The sequence below is a fragment of the Vulpes lagopus genome, chromosome 7 (genome assembly GCF_018345385.1).
Source record: "Vulpes lagopus strain Blue_001 chromosome 7, ASM1834538v1, whole genome shotgun sequence".
NCBI classification, from domain to species: domain Eukaryota; kingdom Metazoa; phylum Chordata; class Mammalia; order Carnivora; family Canidae; genus Vulpes; species Vulpes lagopus.
The window spans coordinates 43,691,243-43,708,844 of NC_054830.1; the positions used below are offsets into that span (position 1 = coordinate 43,691,243).

Here is a 17,602-nt window from a genome sequence, read left to right on the forward strand (position 1 = left end):
GCTGGACACTATGCTAATTATAATTATGCACTTTGCTTACAGCATTGCCCTTGATCCTCTCAACCACCTATAAAGTGTATTTTTATCCCCAGTTTTCAGATGAGAAAATTGATTCTTTGATCATTTAAGTAACTTTCTGGGTCTTACAGAAGTGGCAAAGCAAGACTTCAGGACAAAGAGATATGTCTAACTCCAAATACCAGGGTACATACCTGACCAGTTATAGAAAATATTCTTAAAATACCTTAGGTGAGGCTTAGGTGAGGATATTTAATTTAAACACACACACACACACACACACACACACAGACTTAGACATCAGATAAAAACTGTGATTACCACATGTTATTTTCTTCTAAAACTTTTTCTGAAAGCTACATTCCCCTGCCCCCAACAAGTCTTTGCTGTATTGCCATAAAAGAGATACAAGAGTCAATGGTAAGAATCCACTATTTCTAAGAGCCAACGATTTAAAGAACAATTCTAAGTGGTAGTGAGTGGGTGGGAGATTAGTGTACAATTACTTTTCAAAGAACATTCAGAGGAGAATTATGAACATCAGTAAGAAGAGGACATTACTAAATGGGAGAAGGGAGGTAGGATAAGCCTCTAAGTAGAAAAAGAAATGATAAGGGTTTATATTAGTCAAGACATTTAATCATAGAGGACAGAAACTCAGTATCCACTAGGGAATCTTTTTTTTTGGTGCATAGATTTATTGACTTCTTCAAAAGCAGATTACATGAAAGACAAGAATGTCCCCTCAAAATTGATTCTCTCAAATTACTAAGATATCACCTGCACTCACTTTCTCTGCCTGTCAGCTCTGGGTCTTAGATTTATCTTTTCACACTAGCTTGTCAGTAGCTCATTAGACATGAGCGTGAGGCACTTCACATACACCCTGTGACTCTCCAAACCTGAGAAGAAAAAAAAGGCCCCTTTTTGCAGGTATTTGAATTTTAGAAGATTTTGATTGGCTGGTTTGTGTCATATGACTCTTCCTCAACCAATCACTGTGCCTTAGGCAATAAGGTAATGTAATTGATCTACCTCAAGACTCATCCCGATTTGTATGGCCAGCCTTTAAGGAATGATGATTGGGTACCATGAGAACCAATTGAAGAAGTATTGCCAAGAAGAGAAACCTGCCCTTTATGGCAAACCAAATAATGAGGAAAAACTCATAAATGATTAATTTTTCATCTGGGTCTGTCCACCACATCACAAGGCAGAACTTGACCATTACAGTCAATGAATATCTTTTATTTTTAAAGATACAAATAAAAATAAATACTTCTCTTTAGGGAAGGACAGATCTGTTTTTAATAGACCACCAGGCCAAATGCTTTTGCTACTGGTTTTAAGTCAGCATTGGTAAATTGCAGAGAAGAGATGGAAAAAGCATTTTGGATTACAATGAAGACTAGTATTTGCTTGGCAAATTTAATTAAGGGTTAATTTAGGCTTAAAATTTAAATGTCAGTTGTTTGAATTTCGATCACATCTTTAATTGAGGAGGGTGTAGAATTGTTTAATTATCTGACGAAAAGGCTGTATATCAGTGACTTGTGTGGGAGTTGGTGACATTGCTTGAAAACTTGTTCTGTTAGTCATATTACTGCTTGAATCCTTTTAAAAATGTAAATAATTATAGTTTAACTGACATTTTCTACCATTTACTCAAAATTTTTAATCATTCCTGAGAATGCATTTCAGTTCCCACATTATTTTTTCCTTTCTCTCCAGAAATTGCTAAGCTTCAAATAATAAGACAGATTTTGATTATGTTGTGACAAAAAGCACAAATTCTATTAATGATGATTTGTGCAGCCTTCTCTTAGAAAAAAATCTTCAAATGTTGATGTACTAGTGACCTGCATATCCTGATATTTCAAGATTTAACTGGTCACCTAGTTCACTGAAACTCTGAACATCTCTTGAGTGCCATAGGATTAGGTGCTGTGGCATACCAAAGCAAACAAGAAGATAGTTATCCTGGCCACATTTCCCACTATAGTTATTTCAGTGAAGGCCCTGGCAATGTCAGTCATGAGAACCCCTGTACCCAACTTGTTAGTGGCTCAGTTAAGCCATATTGCAATGGCTTCTAGCATAGAAAGAGGAATCTTTGCCAAAGTGTCTGTTTCAAAAAATAATCAATCAATCAATCAGTCAATCAAACACAAAACGTATCTGTTTCAATCCTAAATCTAATTCTACTGATCTTGTCTATGGTCCTAAAATAGATCATTTATTTTCCTATGTCTCACTTTGCCTGTTCCTCCAATAGCACTAATCTTTATTCTACTTATTTCCAAAAACTGATGGAGCCAACAAATGAGATAATGAATACTGGAGTGTTTTAAAATGTAAAGTCTTAAACAAGTTGTGGTTCTGCTCAGGTATTTATAAGACAAAACCTCACTTAAAGGTAGATATGAAAATCTAGCTAGCAAATCACAGGTTTACTTCCTCCTACAAGTAAATATCATAGTCCAGGGGTTTACTGCTACCTTTGAGTAACCACTGTCTGGCCAGGTCACACAGCTGTCATCTGGTAACTCAGTTTCATTGACAAATACCGTTTAACCTGTTGTGTTGTATGGCCTAACCATTTCTGCATGCCTATCTCTGTGCTTTTATTGAGTCTTTCCTTCTCTTAGATATTTGGAAGACTATGAATTAGTCATCTTTTTTTTACTCTGATTCTGTAAACTTGGTAAAATTCCATCAGAGAGTCAGGGGGGAAAACAAGAGAAAAGGCTTAGGCATTCTTATTTGAAAAATATGGGTTCTGGGGATCCCTGGGTGGCGCAGCGGTTTGGCGCCTGCCTTTGGCCCGGGGTGTGATCCTGGAGACCTGGGATCGAATCCCATGTCGGGCTCCCTGCATGGAGCCTGCTTCTCCCTCTGCCTGTGTCTCTGCCTCTCCGTCTCTCTCTGTGTGACTATCATGAATGAATAAATAAATCTTAAAAAAAAGAAAAGAAAAAAGAGAAATATGGGTTCTGATGTTCTAGATTTTCTGTCCTCCTCTAATTTAAGTGATTTTGATTTGCAGTCAGTGATCTGATGGAAGTAGTGTATTCTCTTCTTTACAGGTAACTTTCTTGTCACTAACACTTTTGGCCTGGAGTTTGGTAATGAATTGTTGCTCTAGGAAACTTGTAGCATTTGGAATTTGAATTCAGTTCAACCAATATCCACTAAGTTGATTACAGAATGTGAGGGACAAAGCATATGTTCCCCTGCCATATGTATTCTTGTCCACAAGTAATACTCAAATCTGTTATCTGGAGAAGAGACACGTAATTGAACCATTCTAATATAGGAAAAACAAAATTCTAATATGTGAAATAATGTGTAGTTGCCATGAGGCAGAAAAGAAACACATGTTTATTTGGTTGTTGAGGAGAGACCATATTTGTTTCCAGGAGGGAAAAGGTAGTGGTTGAGACAAACAGAAGTTGGAAGGGCATCCTGAGAGAGAGTGCCTAAGCCAATGTAGGGAGATTGAAAAGCATAGAACACATCAGAGGATCAGTGACTCTTTCCCCACTTTACTTTAAGCAACCCTACTTAGCAGTACAAACATTTCTTAAAATATGGTTTTGTTGGAAAGGACAAATCACACAAAAAAATAAAAACAGAGCTCTCTGCTTACAGCCAAGACAGGTAAGCAGAGCTTTCCCACAATGCCTTATCTTTGCATTTAAAGGTGATTTCAGAGGGAATAGATATGTATTGTATGACAGACTAATCAAAGTAATCATCCTCTCTGATGTATTGCAAAGCCTAGCATGAAGAATACTCCCCCAGAATAGGACTTACTTGGAGAGAGGAGTAGAAAGCTAAAACTGGATAATTTGAAGTCCTGCTTTAGAAGGACTTGACTACTAGCTTGATGTATTTTATTTGATCTAAGTTGCAGTGGAGATCACATAGGACTTGTGTGGGAAGGAGGAACATGATCCAAAACTGCTCTTTAGACAAATTAATCTGGCAGTGGTAGGTAGGTTGTCCTGGAAGGTTGGCAATATGGCAGGATGTTCTTAGGCCAGTGACAGGTAATGATGAGATGGGCACAGAAGCAAAAAATCTTGTGAAGTTCTAATCCACAGTATTTGTATAACTGATTGGATATGCCTTCCCTTAGCAGTACCTTCCCCCAACATTCCTAGAGAGAATCTGAGGCCTCAGGCAGAGGCATTGTATGAAAAGGACATAAGTATTAAGCTGAAGAAGTTATATCTCATTTTCTTCTGTTCACTTCCTACCCATGAGAAAGTGGCATTCTCTCTAGAATGGGGCATTGAACTATGATCCCTATCTCTTTAACTTTTACGAAGTTTTCACAGTATCTGAAGTATTTTATACTTAACTGTCAAAGGTACTTATGCTTCAAGGAATTAATACTTACCAAAGGAGCTATGGATGTTGGATTGGAGGTCTTCATAAAATAGGTGATACCTTTGATTTCTTTAAATGACAGCTTTTTAACAAATAACTGAAAGAAATACCGTTTAATCCCAATAAGCAGAATTTTTATCTGCCCATCATAGTCCATTCAAGGTACATCTCTTCACGGTAGCCTTACTGGTTTGACTGCGCTCAGTCGGCTGGACCACTCACTGCTCTTTACAATCATACTAAGCTCTGATGTAGATTTTGTGTAGTTTCAGAATCACCCCCACCCTCATTCCATAGAAATACTCACGTTACCTCATGTTTATATTCTTCAGTACCATTTTCAGGCTAACAAAAGCACGCACACAACTAACTGTCGATTCCATTTCTTTTGCCCTTACTTCTGTATTCCAAAACAGGTCATAAGCTAAATTGCCTACTGAGCAATATGGGCCTTTTTAAGAAGTAGGAATCGGGGATCCCTGGGTGGCGCAGCGGTTTAGCGCCTGCCTTTGGCCCAGGGCGTGATCCTGGAGACCCGGGATCGAATCCCACGTCAGGCTCCCGGTGCATGGAGCCTGCTTCTCCCTCTGCCTGTGTCTCTGCCTCTCTCTCTCTCTCTCTCTCTCTCTCTCTCTCTCTCTCTCTGTGACTATCATAAATTAAAAAAAAAAAATTAGAAGTAGGAATCGGTCAAGGCTGTGGCAAAATGGAGACCACCTGCCCTCTCCTAAATGGAAAGCTGCTACTCAGTTCTGCCACTAGTTTCCCTTATGGAATGAGATAAATGTGTGTCAACCTTTTAAAGCAGCGTTTCTTCGAGTGTGATCTCAGACAAGCAGCAGCAGCAGCACCTGAGAACTTGGTTTCAAATTCAGATTCTTGGTTCCCACACTGACCTTCTGAATCAGATACCTAGTGTGGGATGCAGCACTGTGTGTAGTAAAAGGCATTCTGGTGAGTCTGACCTCACTCAAGTTAGAGAACCGTTAGTGTAGGGGTGCTGTGCTATATACCTCTTTAATTTCTCTTAGGGACTGATAACTGAGAGTTTTGTTTGAGTTTCAAGAAAATCTCAATATGTAGATGTTTATTTGATTTTTACTGTTGTTAAGGCATGTAAAACTATAAAAGACACACGCTTACGCAAGCTAAATCCATTCTGTGTGCCATCACTTCCCAGCCTCTACTCAAGAATCTGAAAGTGCTAACAAAAAGGATGCTGTTCTGTTGAAAAAAATATATGGATTCTTCCTTTAGCATATGAAAGTTTGCTGACACCAAACCTAGACAATATTTCCTAAACTTTTTTCTGATATATTTCTGAGAGCAAAAGAGAGTCAGCATGTACTCCTGGGAATCTGGGAGCATATCCTGGAGCAATCAGCTGCAAGTACATGGTTTTGTTGAATCCTTTCCTTATACGTTTAAGATTTGTATGAGTTATATATATATTTCATCATATACTCATATTTGGCTTATGTTCAAGACATAAATTCCACTCAAGTTAAAGTTAACTTTTACCTACAAAATTTTAAAGAAAATCTACACCCCAGAAAAATGCCTAATTTAACTAACAAAATAGAGTCAAGAAAACAAGAAGTAACCCATTAGGGGGAAGAGATTGTAAACTATACACAAGAGCAATATTCACAGTTAGTATATTTGACTAGAAAATGTCCCTTTTTCCATGTTATTTCCCATATCTCCACTGCCACATCTGAGTGACCAAAGAGCATGCACTAATCATTGAATGCAATGAATGAATAGTCAGGAGGCTTATTTTTAGAAGTGTTTGCCACAGGTTTGCATGGTATTTAGCACTAGGTCTTTTCTAATCCTTGCCTCACATGATCACCATTTCATTCCTCCTAAATCATTTCTACAAATATGGTAAAGAGGCTTGACCTTATATGCCAACACCAATTGCTTGGAAGTAACTGCCTGAAGCATTGTATTGAGAATGATCTTGAATCTATGTGGGGCATAGTCAATTATCTGTGTCAACCACAGGTATAGGAGTGGTAACTGGTGGGCCAAATGACAGATCCATGCCATCCCTGCTCTACCCAGCACCAGTTACTCATGAGAAACAATTACTGAACCCTGGGAAGTCCTGCTTGATGCTGAAGACTTGTCTAAGCCAAGTTCTCTGAGCTGCAAAGTATCCATTTTAGGGGTTCTTTCAGCCACAGGCATGATTTCAGCAATCTACATTATAAAGGGCCATGGTCATCATTGTAAGTATTCAATGCCCATTAGTCTATGTCATAATTAATTGAAGTACAGTATCTTTCCTATTCCAGCCCTTCAGATTTCACCTTCTCTCAGACACCTTCCCTCTCCTTCTGTTTCACAAAATGTTGATGACTATATGACATGACAGTTCAAATATGACTTTATATTGATCATTGAGGGTCTTAATATGATTAGTGGTTTTATCCAGAGGCATTGTCACTCAGAAGCCAGTCTATGAGCCACTCCCTCTTGGGATAACTCACAAATCTTTTACATGACAACACACTCTTCTCTTAGGCTCTCCTGCCACCTGTTTAATGATGCAAAATCACTAGTGCTTATTTAGTGCTTAAGTTTTCTGGTACAATTCTTACTTTTTCAGAAATTACTTAGATTACTCACAATTTATAACGTCTTCCTTTTCCTAAGTTCACAGAAAGACAAAATATTTATCAATCCATTTACAAGCAAAAAACAAAAAACAGAAACACAGTCTTAAAAGTTGACATCAACATGTTTGATGTTCAGTGTGACTTGGCCGGGCAAGTATTCTTCTTATTCCTATTTTTCAGATGAGAAAACTAAGGACTGGAAATTACTCTCTCACCAATTAGTGCTAAAGCCAAGACTCGATCCATGTATTTTGCAACAAAACCAGGGATCTTTGAACTGGGTTATGCTTTCTTTCCCCTTTGCCCAGACAAACCACCAAGAGGTTCCATTCCCTGTGTTCACTTCCATTGCTGAGCTGAGCTCAGTACTTTTGTGCAAGGCTGGTGTTTAGTAAATTTTTGGCCAAAAAGTAAACCAGTGAATGTACTCATATAACCCATTTTATCTATAGAATCACTTAACATACATTTTTCACATTAACCTGCTTAGAATCATGTCTTAGTTTAAAATTCAACTTTACAACACCATACAAAAAAGTAAAATTGGTATTGATAAAACTATCTAATAGACTCTCATGCTATTTAAATAATTTTTTCAAAGTGAAAATTACAACATAAGGACTAGAATTGATGCCCTGTTAATTCTACTATCTCTTTTCTACACAACACAATACAGCTTAATTCAAATAACTGTAGTATAGTGTTTATGTTCATGCGTGTGTGCGTGCGTGTGTGTGTGTGTGTGTGTGTGTGTCTGTGTATAGTTCTAGTTCTAGGGATGCCTGGCTGGCTCAATTTGTGGAGCATATGATTCTTGGTCTCAGGATTATAAGTTTGAGCCCCACACTGGGTGTAAAGATTACTCTACTTTTTTTTAATTTAAAAAAATTCCAGTTCTGATTTTTTCAGTAAGTATCTATGTGATTTTTAGCAAGTTCCTGGGTATCTCTGGATCCCACTTTCATCTTTTGTCAAATTAGGATGTTGGATTTGATGTTATACACATAGAATTGTGGAACTTTAATCCCAAAAGATACCTAAAGATCATCTAGTTGTACTCCCTCACTTAGAGATAAGGAAATTTACAGATAAGGAAAACTGATCTTTTCTAGCTCCAAAATAAATTTGGAGAGGAACATATGGGTTCCTAACAGAATCATCTCTTCTGAATACTGTGACTACCCACTTACCAAATGTGTGATTGTGATCCACACATGTACTTTCTCCAGATTTAAGTTTCCTTCTCTGTAAAATTGAAGGGGTCATACTAAGGTTCCTTTCACATTTGAAACTTTGAGGATTAAGAAGGGCATCTTTGAAAACTGACATTTGTGCTACCCTTGGGACAGGGCTTTGCATGTTATGAAGTATAGCATAACTCTAGAAAGAAATTAGCAATAGAAACTTGTTAAGAGAATCCACTAAAGGACTCTGATCACAGGATAAATTTGCTCAATGAATACTTAAATTTGAAAAAAAAATTGATGTCTTTTATGAAAACTAATAACCCAAAATTCTTTGCTATTGGCTCAAAGATGTAGAAAAAAGAACCAAGTAAGAGTGAAGATTTATAGCTAATTTCCTATAGATTTGGATCTTACAAGTCAGAAAACCATCATTAGATCTTTCTTCAACAAGTATCGCATTAGAACTAGTCTCAGTATTTTTCAATTGAGCATCAGAAGCTTCACAATCTATTAAAAGTATTCTATTCCAAGTATGTTTACTGAGTTGTTACAAATTGCCAATGGGACAAGAACTGTCTGTCACTTCCAGAGCAATTAGTGTGTGAAAACTTATCAAAAGAAATCTGTCAAGTTTGAATAAGTATAAATATTGCATGGAAGTCCCTAAGGAAATCAAACTGAGTGGGATACATTTTTGCTCATTGTAGCTCATGAGAATTTATTTTGTTTTATTTACTTGGCTCTATTTTTCAGAACGTTGATAGCATTTCATGTAACCCAATGGATTGATATTTTGCTCTGATAAAAATTGACTTTGTTTCTTAGGGGAAAACTAGAGTGTCTATTGAGTGATACAACAGTACTGGCTCCTTTCTTTCAAATTTTAAGAGCTCATATTTGCTTCCTGGAGGGAGCACTGGAATGGGACTATAGCTAGAAGCACTATTATATACAGATCTTCCTCACCTGAGGATAGGATCACATCCCAATAAACCCATCATAAGTAGTGCATTTCATACACCTAACCTACCAGCCATCATCACTTAGCCTCACCTACCTTAAACATTCGCAGAATACTTACATTAGCCTACATTTGGGCAAAGTCATCTGACATAAAGTCTATCTTATAATAAAGTGTTCAATATCTCATGTAATTTATTAAATAATGTACTTAAAGAAAAAGCAGAATGGATGTAGGGATATAGAATGGTTGTAAGTGTATTGTGGATGCTCCTGACGGTGTGGCTGACCATCTATGGGGATCTATGGCTGATGCCTCTGCCCAACATCACAAGGGAGTGTAGGACGGTGTATCGCCAGCCCAGTAAAAGTTCCAAATTCACATTTTGAAGTATATAGTTTCTCCTGAATTCATACTTTTGTACCATTTTTAAAGTCAAAACATCAAAAGTTGGGGCCACCTATTATTTACTTTGCCAGTTTTTAACTCTCCGACCTTACCCTTTCTAGGCTTCAGCTTTTCAGCTTTAAAATAAAGAAAAAGACAAGTGATCTCTTGGATAATTTTTAGCTTTATTACCCATTTTACCTGCATTGATGTCTCCAGTATCATTCTATCATATTTCTTATGCTACTTCCTCATTGTCCTGGACAAATAAAAATACGTTATTTACAGGTAGTAACATTTGCTATAAAGAAAAATAAACTGTTACATTTTATAGAGATGTCCTCATTTCAAGGGACTCAGCATTTAGCTCAATATGATCTCAGCAGTGTACCAGTCAAGACTTTTTGAATGACCTTTGCACTTTGGGACTCAACAGTATTTACAAAGATCACATGTTCACCTGGTATTAGGTATGATCTTTAGCATAATCCATTTTAGACAGTTTCTGGCAACTGTGGTTTGTTCCTTTTTCTACACCATGAGAAATGGCTATAGTGTTATTATTACATTTTGGAAGCTTATTAAAATTTTGATTCACCATTTTGTTGCTTTCTTTTGTTTAGAGTCACTTAACAATCCTCCCCACACTGAAGTAATAGAGTTGATAATCTTTATATTGTAATTAATGTTTCTTGAGTGGAAGTCATTGCCGTTTGTCCAGGGTTTCCCAAACTAGGTTTTGTGACCTATTAATAGATGTTTTAGAAAAATCGTATGTGTAGTGGGGATTATTGGGGTGGGAGGAGACTTTATGATCAAGTAAGTTTGTGTGCTTAAACATGCTGTGAAGAATTTGAGGAATCTTGGGAGGTTAAAAATCTCTTGCAAGTCCAAAAGGATAAATTTAAAAATCTGTTAAACTTTTTTAATCTAGGGCTTCTCAAAGTAATTTGATCATGTAACTCTTTTAAATTTGGGATAGGTGAGAGGGAGACAACTTCTATTAACAAAAAAATTAATATTCCAAGGACCAGAGTTTAGGAAATGCTGTGGTATATGCTCACAGTTGCTTGTGTCATCTGCTAAAGCACTAAGTCACTTACTGTCACAAGCAGTGAAACCAAAATAATTAACTAATTTTTTTAATAAATTTATTTTTTATTGGTGTTCAATTTACCAACGTACAGGATAACACCCAGTGCTCATCCCGTCAAGTGCCCACCTCAGTGCTCCCACCCCCCCACCCCTCCCCCTTCCACCACCCCTAGTTCATTTCCCAGGGTTTGGAGTCTTCCATGTTATGTCTCCCTTTCTGATATTTCCCACTTATTTTTTCTCCTTTCCCCTTTATTCCCTTTCACTATTTTTTATATTCCCCAAATGAATGAGACCATATAGTGTTTGATCCCTGGGTGGCTCAGCGGTTTAGTGTCTGCCTTTGGCCCAGGGCGCGATCCTGAAGTCCCCGGATCGAGTCCCACGTCGGGCTCCCGGCATGGAGCCTGCTTCTCCCTCCTCCCGTGTCTCTGCCTCTCTCTCTCTCTCTGTCATAAATAAATAAATAAATAAATAAATAAATAAATAAATAAATAAATAAACAAACAAATAAATAAATAAATCCTTAAAAGAAAACGAATTTTTAAATAGCCAAACAACATGTTAATTGGGTATGTTTTGTTATTTTTACTTTTTTGTTATTTTTACTTTTAAAATGATTAACTTTTAATGATTCAGATGTGCTTATGAATCAGAGTGCTTTCACATAAGAATCCTCACTACTGAGACTCAACTACAGGAAACAAACTGAGTGTTACTGGAGGGGAGGGAGGGTGGGAGGATGGGGTAGACAGGTGATGGGCATTGAAGAGGGCACATGATGTAATGAGTACCTGGTGTTATATACAACTGATGAATCACTGAACTCTACCTCTAAAACTAATAATGTACTATATGTTAATTAATTTAATTTAAATTAAATTAAATTTATAAAAAGAATCCTCACAACCCACCTGCATCACATTTAATATTATTCTTGCTTGATGGGTTAAAGGTTGAAACTGAGAATGTTTAAATGAATTCCCTTATGTAATACAGGTTTGAATTTTAGTCTTTTTTTTAACTTCAATTAAAAAAATAACAAAGTAAATGTCTTTCTTCTTTTTTTTTTTTTTTCTGATATCCATGGTCCATACAACTTTCTAGTTGCCTTGTCCCACAGGATTTATAGGTTGCTATCACTGGCCACTAGTAACAATCTTGAAAAATGTCTTTAGAAAAAGAAAATAGTGTCATGTATTTGGTTACAACTCTCCTTGGAGAAATGTGGGTTGATTAATATTGTGCTGGTAAATTACTTTCTAACTTCTACATTGTGATTTTGGAGATACTAATTTATACTTAAAACTCTCCTATAGCTAATTAGGGGATAGACAGAGTTCTCCTCATTGTTCATATGAGAAAATAGAGATGCTCAGAGATTACTTGGTTTGCCCAAAACTCACATACCATACTGACTAAATAGTACACTCTACTGTGCTGTTTGTTTGTTGTTTGTTAAAATATCCTGGTTTGTTTTTTTTTTATGGAAAAACTACCATACCAATTGAGCTTCCTCATGACCTATTATAGGGACTTTCCTCCCCCAGATTTTAATTTCTTGAGGAAGTGACTAGCTTGCTGGAAAGCACTTGCTTATTTATACTGAGTATCCTCTTGACATCAGCATGGGGTTACTTACAATTACAGGCACATGTGTAAATAAAATGATTAACTATTCTCATATAAACATAATTATATCTCTCTAAAATACTACATGTGGAAATGTTATAATCCAGTGATTTAGGGAAAGCAAAGCATTCCTTTGTATGTAAATAGTGGATTATTAAACCAGAATAGGTTTCCAGTTGTACGTTTGGTTATTGTGGTCAATTACGCTTAGGACTCATCTAAGTATTAAACAACAGAAGTGCCTTTTACAACAATTAGTGTTCTCTATAAAAAGCTGACATATTTCTGCCATTTCCAAGGACATCGCATACATTTGAACTTTTGCCAATGAGTCTATTAAAAGAGAGACATATAAGAATTCAGCTAACTAGTTCTAAAACCAGAGTCTTCTTTTGCATCTAATTGTTTCCCCCTCCCCCACCAAAGTAATTTCTGAAGATAAAATGGGCACATTATCTATTCAGTGCCAGTGACTAGTATATCACTTTTCCAGCTTTGGACAAATCTAAAGATTACACTTTAAAGAGAGGAATCATGGAATGCCTGGAGATGAAGTTTGATTTCCTTGGAGCACAATAGTTTACTGCAGCAAATCATTTAAGCTCACTGTCATTTAGGATTCTTCTTTGAAATTAAAAGCATGGTATCACATGTTAATTCACAAAACATTTACCTAATTCTTAAGAAAACTTAGAAGTTGGAAACATACATTTTCAGATATGGCTACCTGTTGTACTTATCCCACTGGCACTCTACAATGAATAAGTATCTGCAAAAAAGTTGCTCTTGGACTGCTATTTCATCCTCACTCTCTTATGAATATGATAAGTTTTTCAGCCAGCATTTTTAAATACACATTTACATTTGGGACCAGCCAACCAGTCAGTCAGTGTGTGCTTAGCAAGTATTTGCTGCAATATTAAACCACCATCTCACTCAAATAATGGAAAAATAGTTCAACCTCACCAAGTAAGAAAAGAGTAAGAATTAGCATTGATAATGTGAGGCATTGGGAGAAGACTAAATTGAGACTCAGGAATTATTCTGTCCCTAAGTAGGGCTACGAGTTTGGATAGTTACTTTGTTGCTCTGTGCCAAAGTTTCTCAGTTAATGGAAAACTATAAAATGCATTGAAAACCACAAAGTGCAATGCAAGTATGTGGCACTGTGATGCACTATAATGATTATTATCTATAAAATGAAAGAAGTGATCTAAATAGTTTTCAGGGTGGCTTCCAGCCTTACTATATCAAAATTATAGACTCCCTGGGTCTGTAATTTGAGCATTAGCTCAGTAAGCACTGTATGGTGCTTGGCACATGCTTAGTAAACTATAAATGCTCATTCCCTTAACTTAAAGAGGTTGGACTTCTTTTAATCAACTATCAGAATAACTTTTAGTTCTCTAGAAAATAAACCCTTATTGACTGACAGTATGAGTACAGGTAAAATGCTTAAGGGATTGTGATTACTTCTTATTTATATTTGGCAGGCTAAAAAAATCATTGGTCAACAGTATGAGTTTCTAACTTGACCATTTCTTTCATGTATACAGTATGTTCCAATGACGAAGACTATTTCTAATGATGATTCCTTTCCTTTCAGAGCTGAGCTATGCCTGGATCTTCAATGAATACCCTTCTTACCAGGATAATCGCCGGTTCGTTTCTCAGGAGACTGGGAATCTATATATTGCCAAAGTAGAAAAGTCTGATGTTGGAAATTACACCTGCGTGGTTACAAATACAGTGACAAACCATAAGGTCCTGGGGCCACCCACACCACTAATACTGAGAAATGATGGTGAGTTTCCTAAGGGATTTTGTTAATTCTGTTTTTGTGATCCCATATTGTATATGGAAAATTATATTATTGGCACACAAACTCTGATTCTCTAAATTAAATTTAAGAAAAGTTTAATGCTTTTTACATTTGGTACCTATGTTTTCTCCATTTGTGTAAGAAATAAACCCATGAATCCATTTTGGAAAACTAATTAGAAGTTTAATTGCTAATCTCAACAGGAATGGAATGTGGATTTAGGTAAGTATAAATAACAAAGGAATCTATTTCTTATTCTTTTTCACTTGAAATGTGTACATAGGCAGAATGAAGTAGAAGGTTGAACAACTAACTCATTAATCAGTTCTATGTAATTTAGTATTCAGTGTCCAGAAAGAAGTTTTAAATTATCCAAATAATTTCTGGATTGATGATATTAATGACACAGCTCACACTGCAGGGAAATAGAGGAACATCAAGGCTTATTTGAGAAATACGTTTTAATTTCCAATAATTTTATAAAAATATTTCAAGAAAATTATGAATTTCACCTTAATTATCTAGATGGATGACATAACAGTGTATGGTAATTCACAATATGCTATTCAAAGACAATCCTACTGAATTGTATACCAAACTCTAGTACCACTATGCCTTTTACCCACTGTATATGTATTCTGTTCCCTCTTCTTGAAATGTTTTTCCATCTCTGAGTCTCAGCCTTTCATTTGGTTAACTTATACTGGCCCTTTCCTTTTCTTCAAGTATATCATTTTCTTTAGGAAGTCATCTCTGTCTGAACTCCTCTCCACCCTACTGTGTCAGGTACCTTCTCTACGAAGTCCAATAAAGCCTATTACTGTACTCCCAAGAACTCTTCATTCCGTATCACAGTTACCAGTATATTTTCCTGTCTGTCTAACTATAAACCTGCTGTTTGGAAGCACCTGCAGTGCCTTGGTCACCAGTATATCTCCAGCACTTAGTGCAATAACTAGAACATAGATGATTCTTAATAAATATTGATTGAGTAAAAGAAAGCAAAGGCATAATTAAGTCTTTCAGAAATGGCTGATATAATGATTGAAGCAAGCCATGGTTTACAGGTTTAAGTGTCTATTCCTTCTAAATCCCTTTCCCATCAAGTACATATTACAACCTTCCATTGTGAACAGGAATTATTACACTTTTTGTACACGTGAGGAAACTGTCAAACAAGAATGTTAATAACAAGCATTCATTAGAAGCTTACTATTTCCTAGGTGCTCAGAATTTTACCAGGATTATTTCATTCAAACCTCAAGCAACTATATGAGGAATATCCTCTTTTATTTTTTATACATGAATGAACTGGAGCTCACACATGTCAAATAACAAATCCCAAAGCCACATGGCTAGCTAAAAACTCATGACTTCAAGATTCACACTTGGCTCCCATGTCCTATTGATTCTAGAGCCAATATCTTAACTTCTCACTCACTATGTTTCATTTCATTACACTATACCACCTTTTACCTTAATTTATACAAGAAAAATGTGGCAAATTCAAGCCTAGAACTCATATTTCTCTCCATATATGTTCTTCTTCCCCTCTGTACTGAAGGGACTTAGTACCCAAGTGGGGATGTGGATCTGAACCTCCCAGAACAGGATATTTGCAGACAAACCATCTCTGCAAAGAGGTTCTGGGCATCTTTATAACATAAACCATGCTATGGAATTTTTTAGCAAATACCATATATTTCAGTCATTTATTTATTCATACATTTAACATATATCTATTTAGCACTTACTGTGTGACAGATGCTACTCTGAGTGCCAGTGAGCAAGAACAATAGGGCCCTGTCTCATTGTACTGTATTCTCTAGGAGAACACTGATAAAGATAAACATAAACAAAAAACCAAAAAAACAGTTATTTTAGAGAGTAATAAATAAGCCATATGATGAAAAAGAAGCTCTGTGGAGTGGAATATCCACTTTAGGCAAGATTGTCTTGGAAAGCCTTTCTGAGGAGGTGATGTATGAGCTGAAACCTGAATGATAAGAAGTCAGCCCTATGATAATCAGAGAGAGGAGCAGTGCAGCTGCATTAACATCACATGCAAAGGCCCCAGGACCTGAAAAAAAACAGCATGTTCAGGAAGAAAAGAGAATGTGAACTTGGTTGGAGCATAGTGAGCAGGGTAAAGGATGTTTTGAGTTGAGGTTAAAAAGGAATCAGCAGCCAGATCATGTAGACCATGGGGAAGAGACTGGATTTTATCTCAAGTACAATGAGAAGCCTTTAGAGGATTTTATTCAAGAGAATGGTGTATGTTTTTTTCAAAGTTTGCTTAGTTACTGTGTAGAATGGTCTTTAAATAAGTGAGAGTGGACACTGGATGTCCAACCGAAAGATTATTGCAATAATTCAGTTGGGAAATGACAGCAGCTTGAAGTAGGGAGTAGCAGTGGAGAATAGAGAAGTGGATGGCTGGAGGATACAGTTTGCAGGTAAAGCTGCCAGGACTTGCTGATGCACTGGAAGTAGGAGGTGTTGGAAGAAAATGCCAGGGATGACACATAGGTTTCTGGTGTCACAGCTGGGTTTATGGGAATGCCATTTACTGAAATGGTTTTACTGAACAGGTTTACAAGGAAAAATCTAGAGTATTATTTTAGTCATTGTTTGTAAAGCCAAAAGCATGACTTCCCTCTTGGCAATAGAAAGAATAATTTGTTTTGTGATTCTTGTCCGATCTCTCTATCGTAATACTCATCTGATGTTTTGACTTGTGCTTATCAGCTTGCCTTCTTCTCCCACCTTGCTGAAACCCTGATCAAGCACAGGTCATTGGTTCATCCAACTTTGTTCTAGGGACCAGCACAGTGCTTGCCAGATGACAAATGTTAACATAAGAGTACCTAGGTGGCTCAGTAGGTTGAGCCTGACCCTTTGACTCAGGTCATGATCCCAGGGTCCTGGGATCGAGCCCCACATCTGGCTCCTTGCTCAGTGGGGAGTCTGCTTCTCCCTCTCCCTACTGCCCCTCCCGTCTGCGTGTGCTTATGCTCTTTCTCAAATGAATAAATTAAAAAATATTTAAAAATATGTTGTAATAAGCTGGATTAAATTAAATAAAACTGAACATTTTATCAGTTTAAGGAGAAAAATAGGTGAAGGACCACTTTTTTCAAAAGTTCTTGATACTATCTCTCTAGACCTAAGGATGAAGAGCCTTTTGCAAAAGATGTGCTCCACTGGCATTTTGTACAGACTTATTTAAAAATAAATCCCTCTGACTGCTGCTTATAATGCACTTATGCCAAAATGTCTATTCAGTGGTAGTATTATCCATTCAGGTGTGTCAAGTCACAAATGTAATGAAATATTGATGATCTACTAAGACAGCCCAGGAGACATATTGCACACAGTTGCTAGAAGAAACAAAAATTCAGGAACATAAGAACTCCAGAATCATCACGGCACTTCAAGTTGCCAGCAACTTTGCCTTTTGCTTGGCTTTTAGATATAT

At 36.7% G+C, this 17,602-nt stretch overlaps 1 protein-coding gene across 11 annotated transcripts in view; it reads left to right on the forward strand.

The window, feature by feature from the left end:
* The window catches only part of CNTN4 (contactin 4), a 913,336-nt gene that overhangs the window by 715,107 nt on the left and 180,627 nt on the right, over positions 1–17,602 (forward strand). For all 11 annotated transcript variants that reach the window (XM_041761632.1, XM_041761629.1, XM_041761630.1 and 8 more), the window contains one exon: positions 13,909–14,106. In XM_041761632.1, the coding sequence (XP_041617566.1) occupies positions 13,909–14,106 (198 nt within the window). The remainder of the gene's footprint in view (positions 1–13,908; positions 14,107–17,602) is intronic.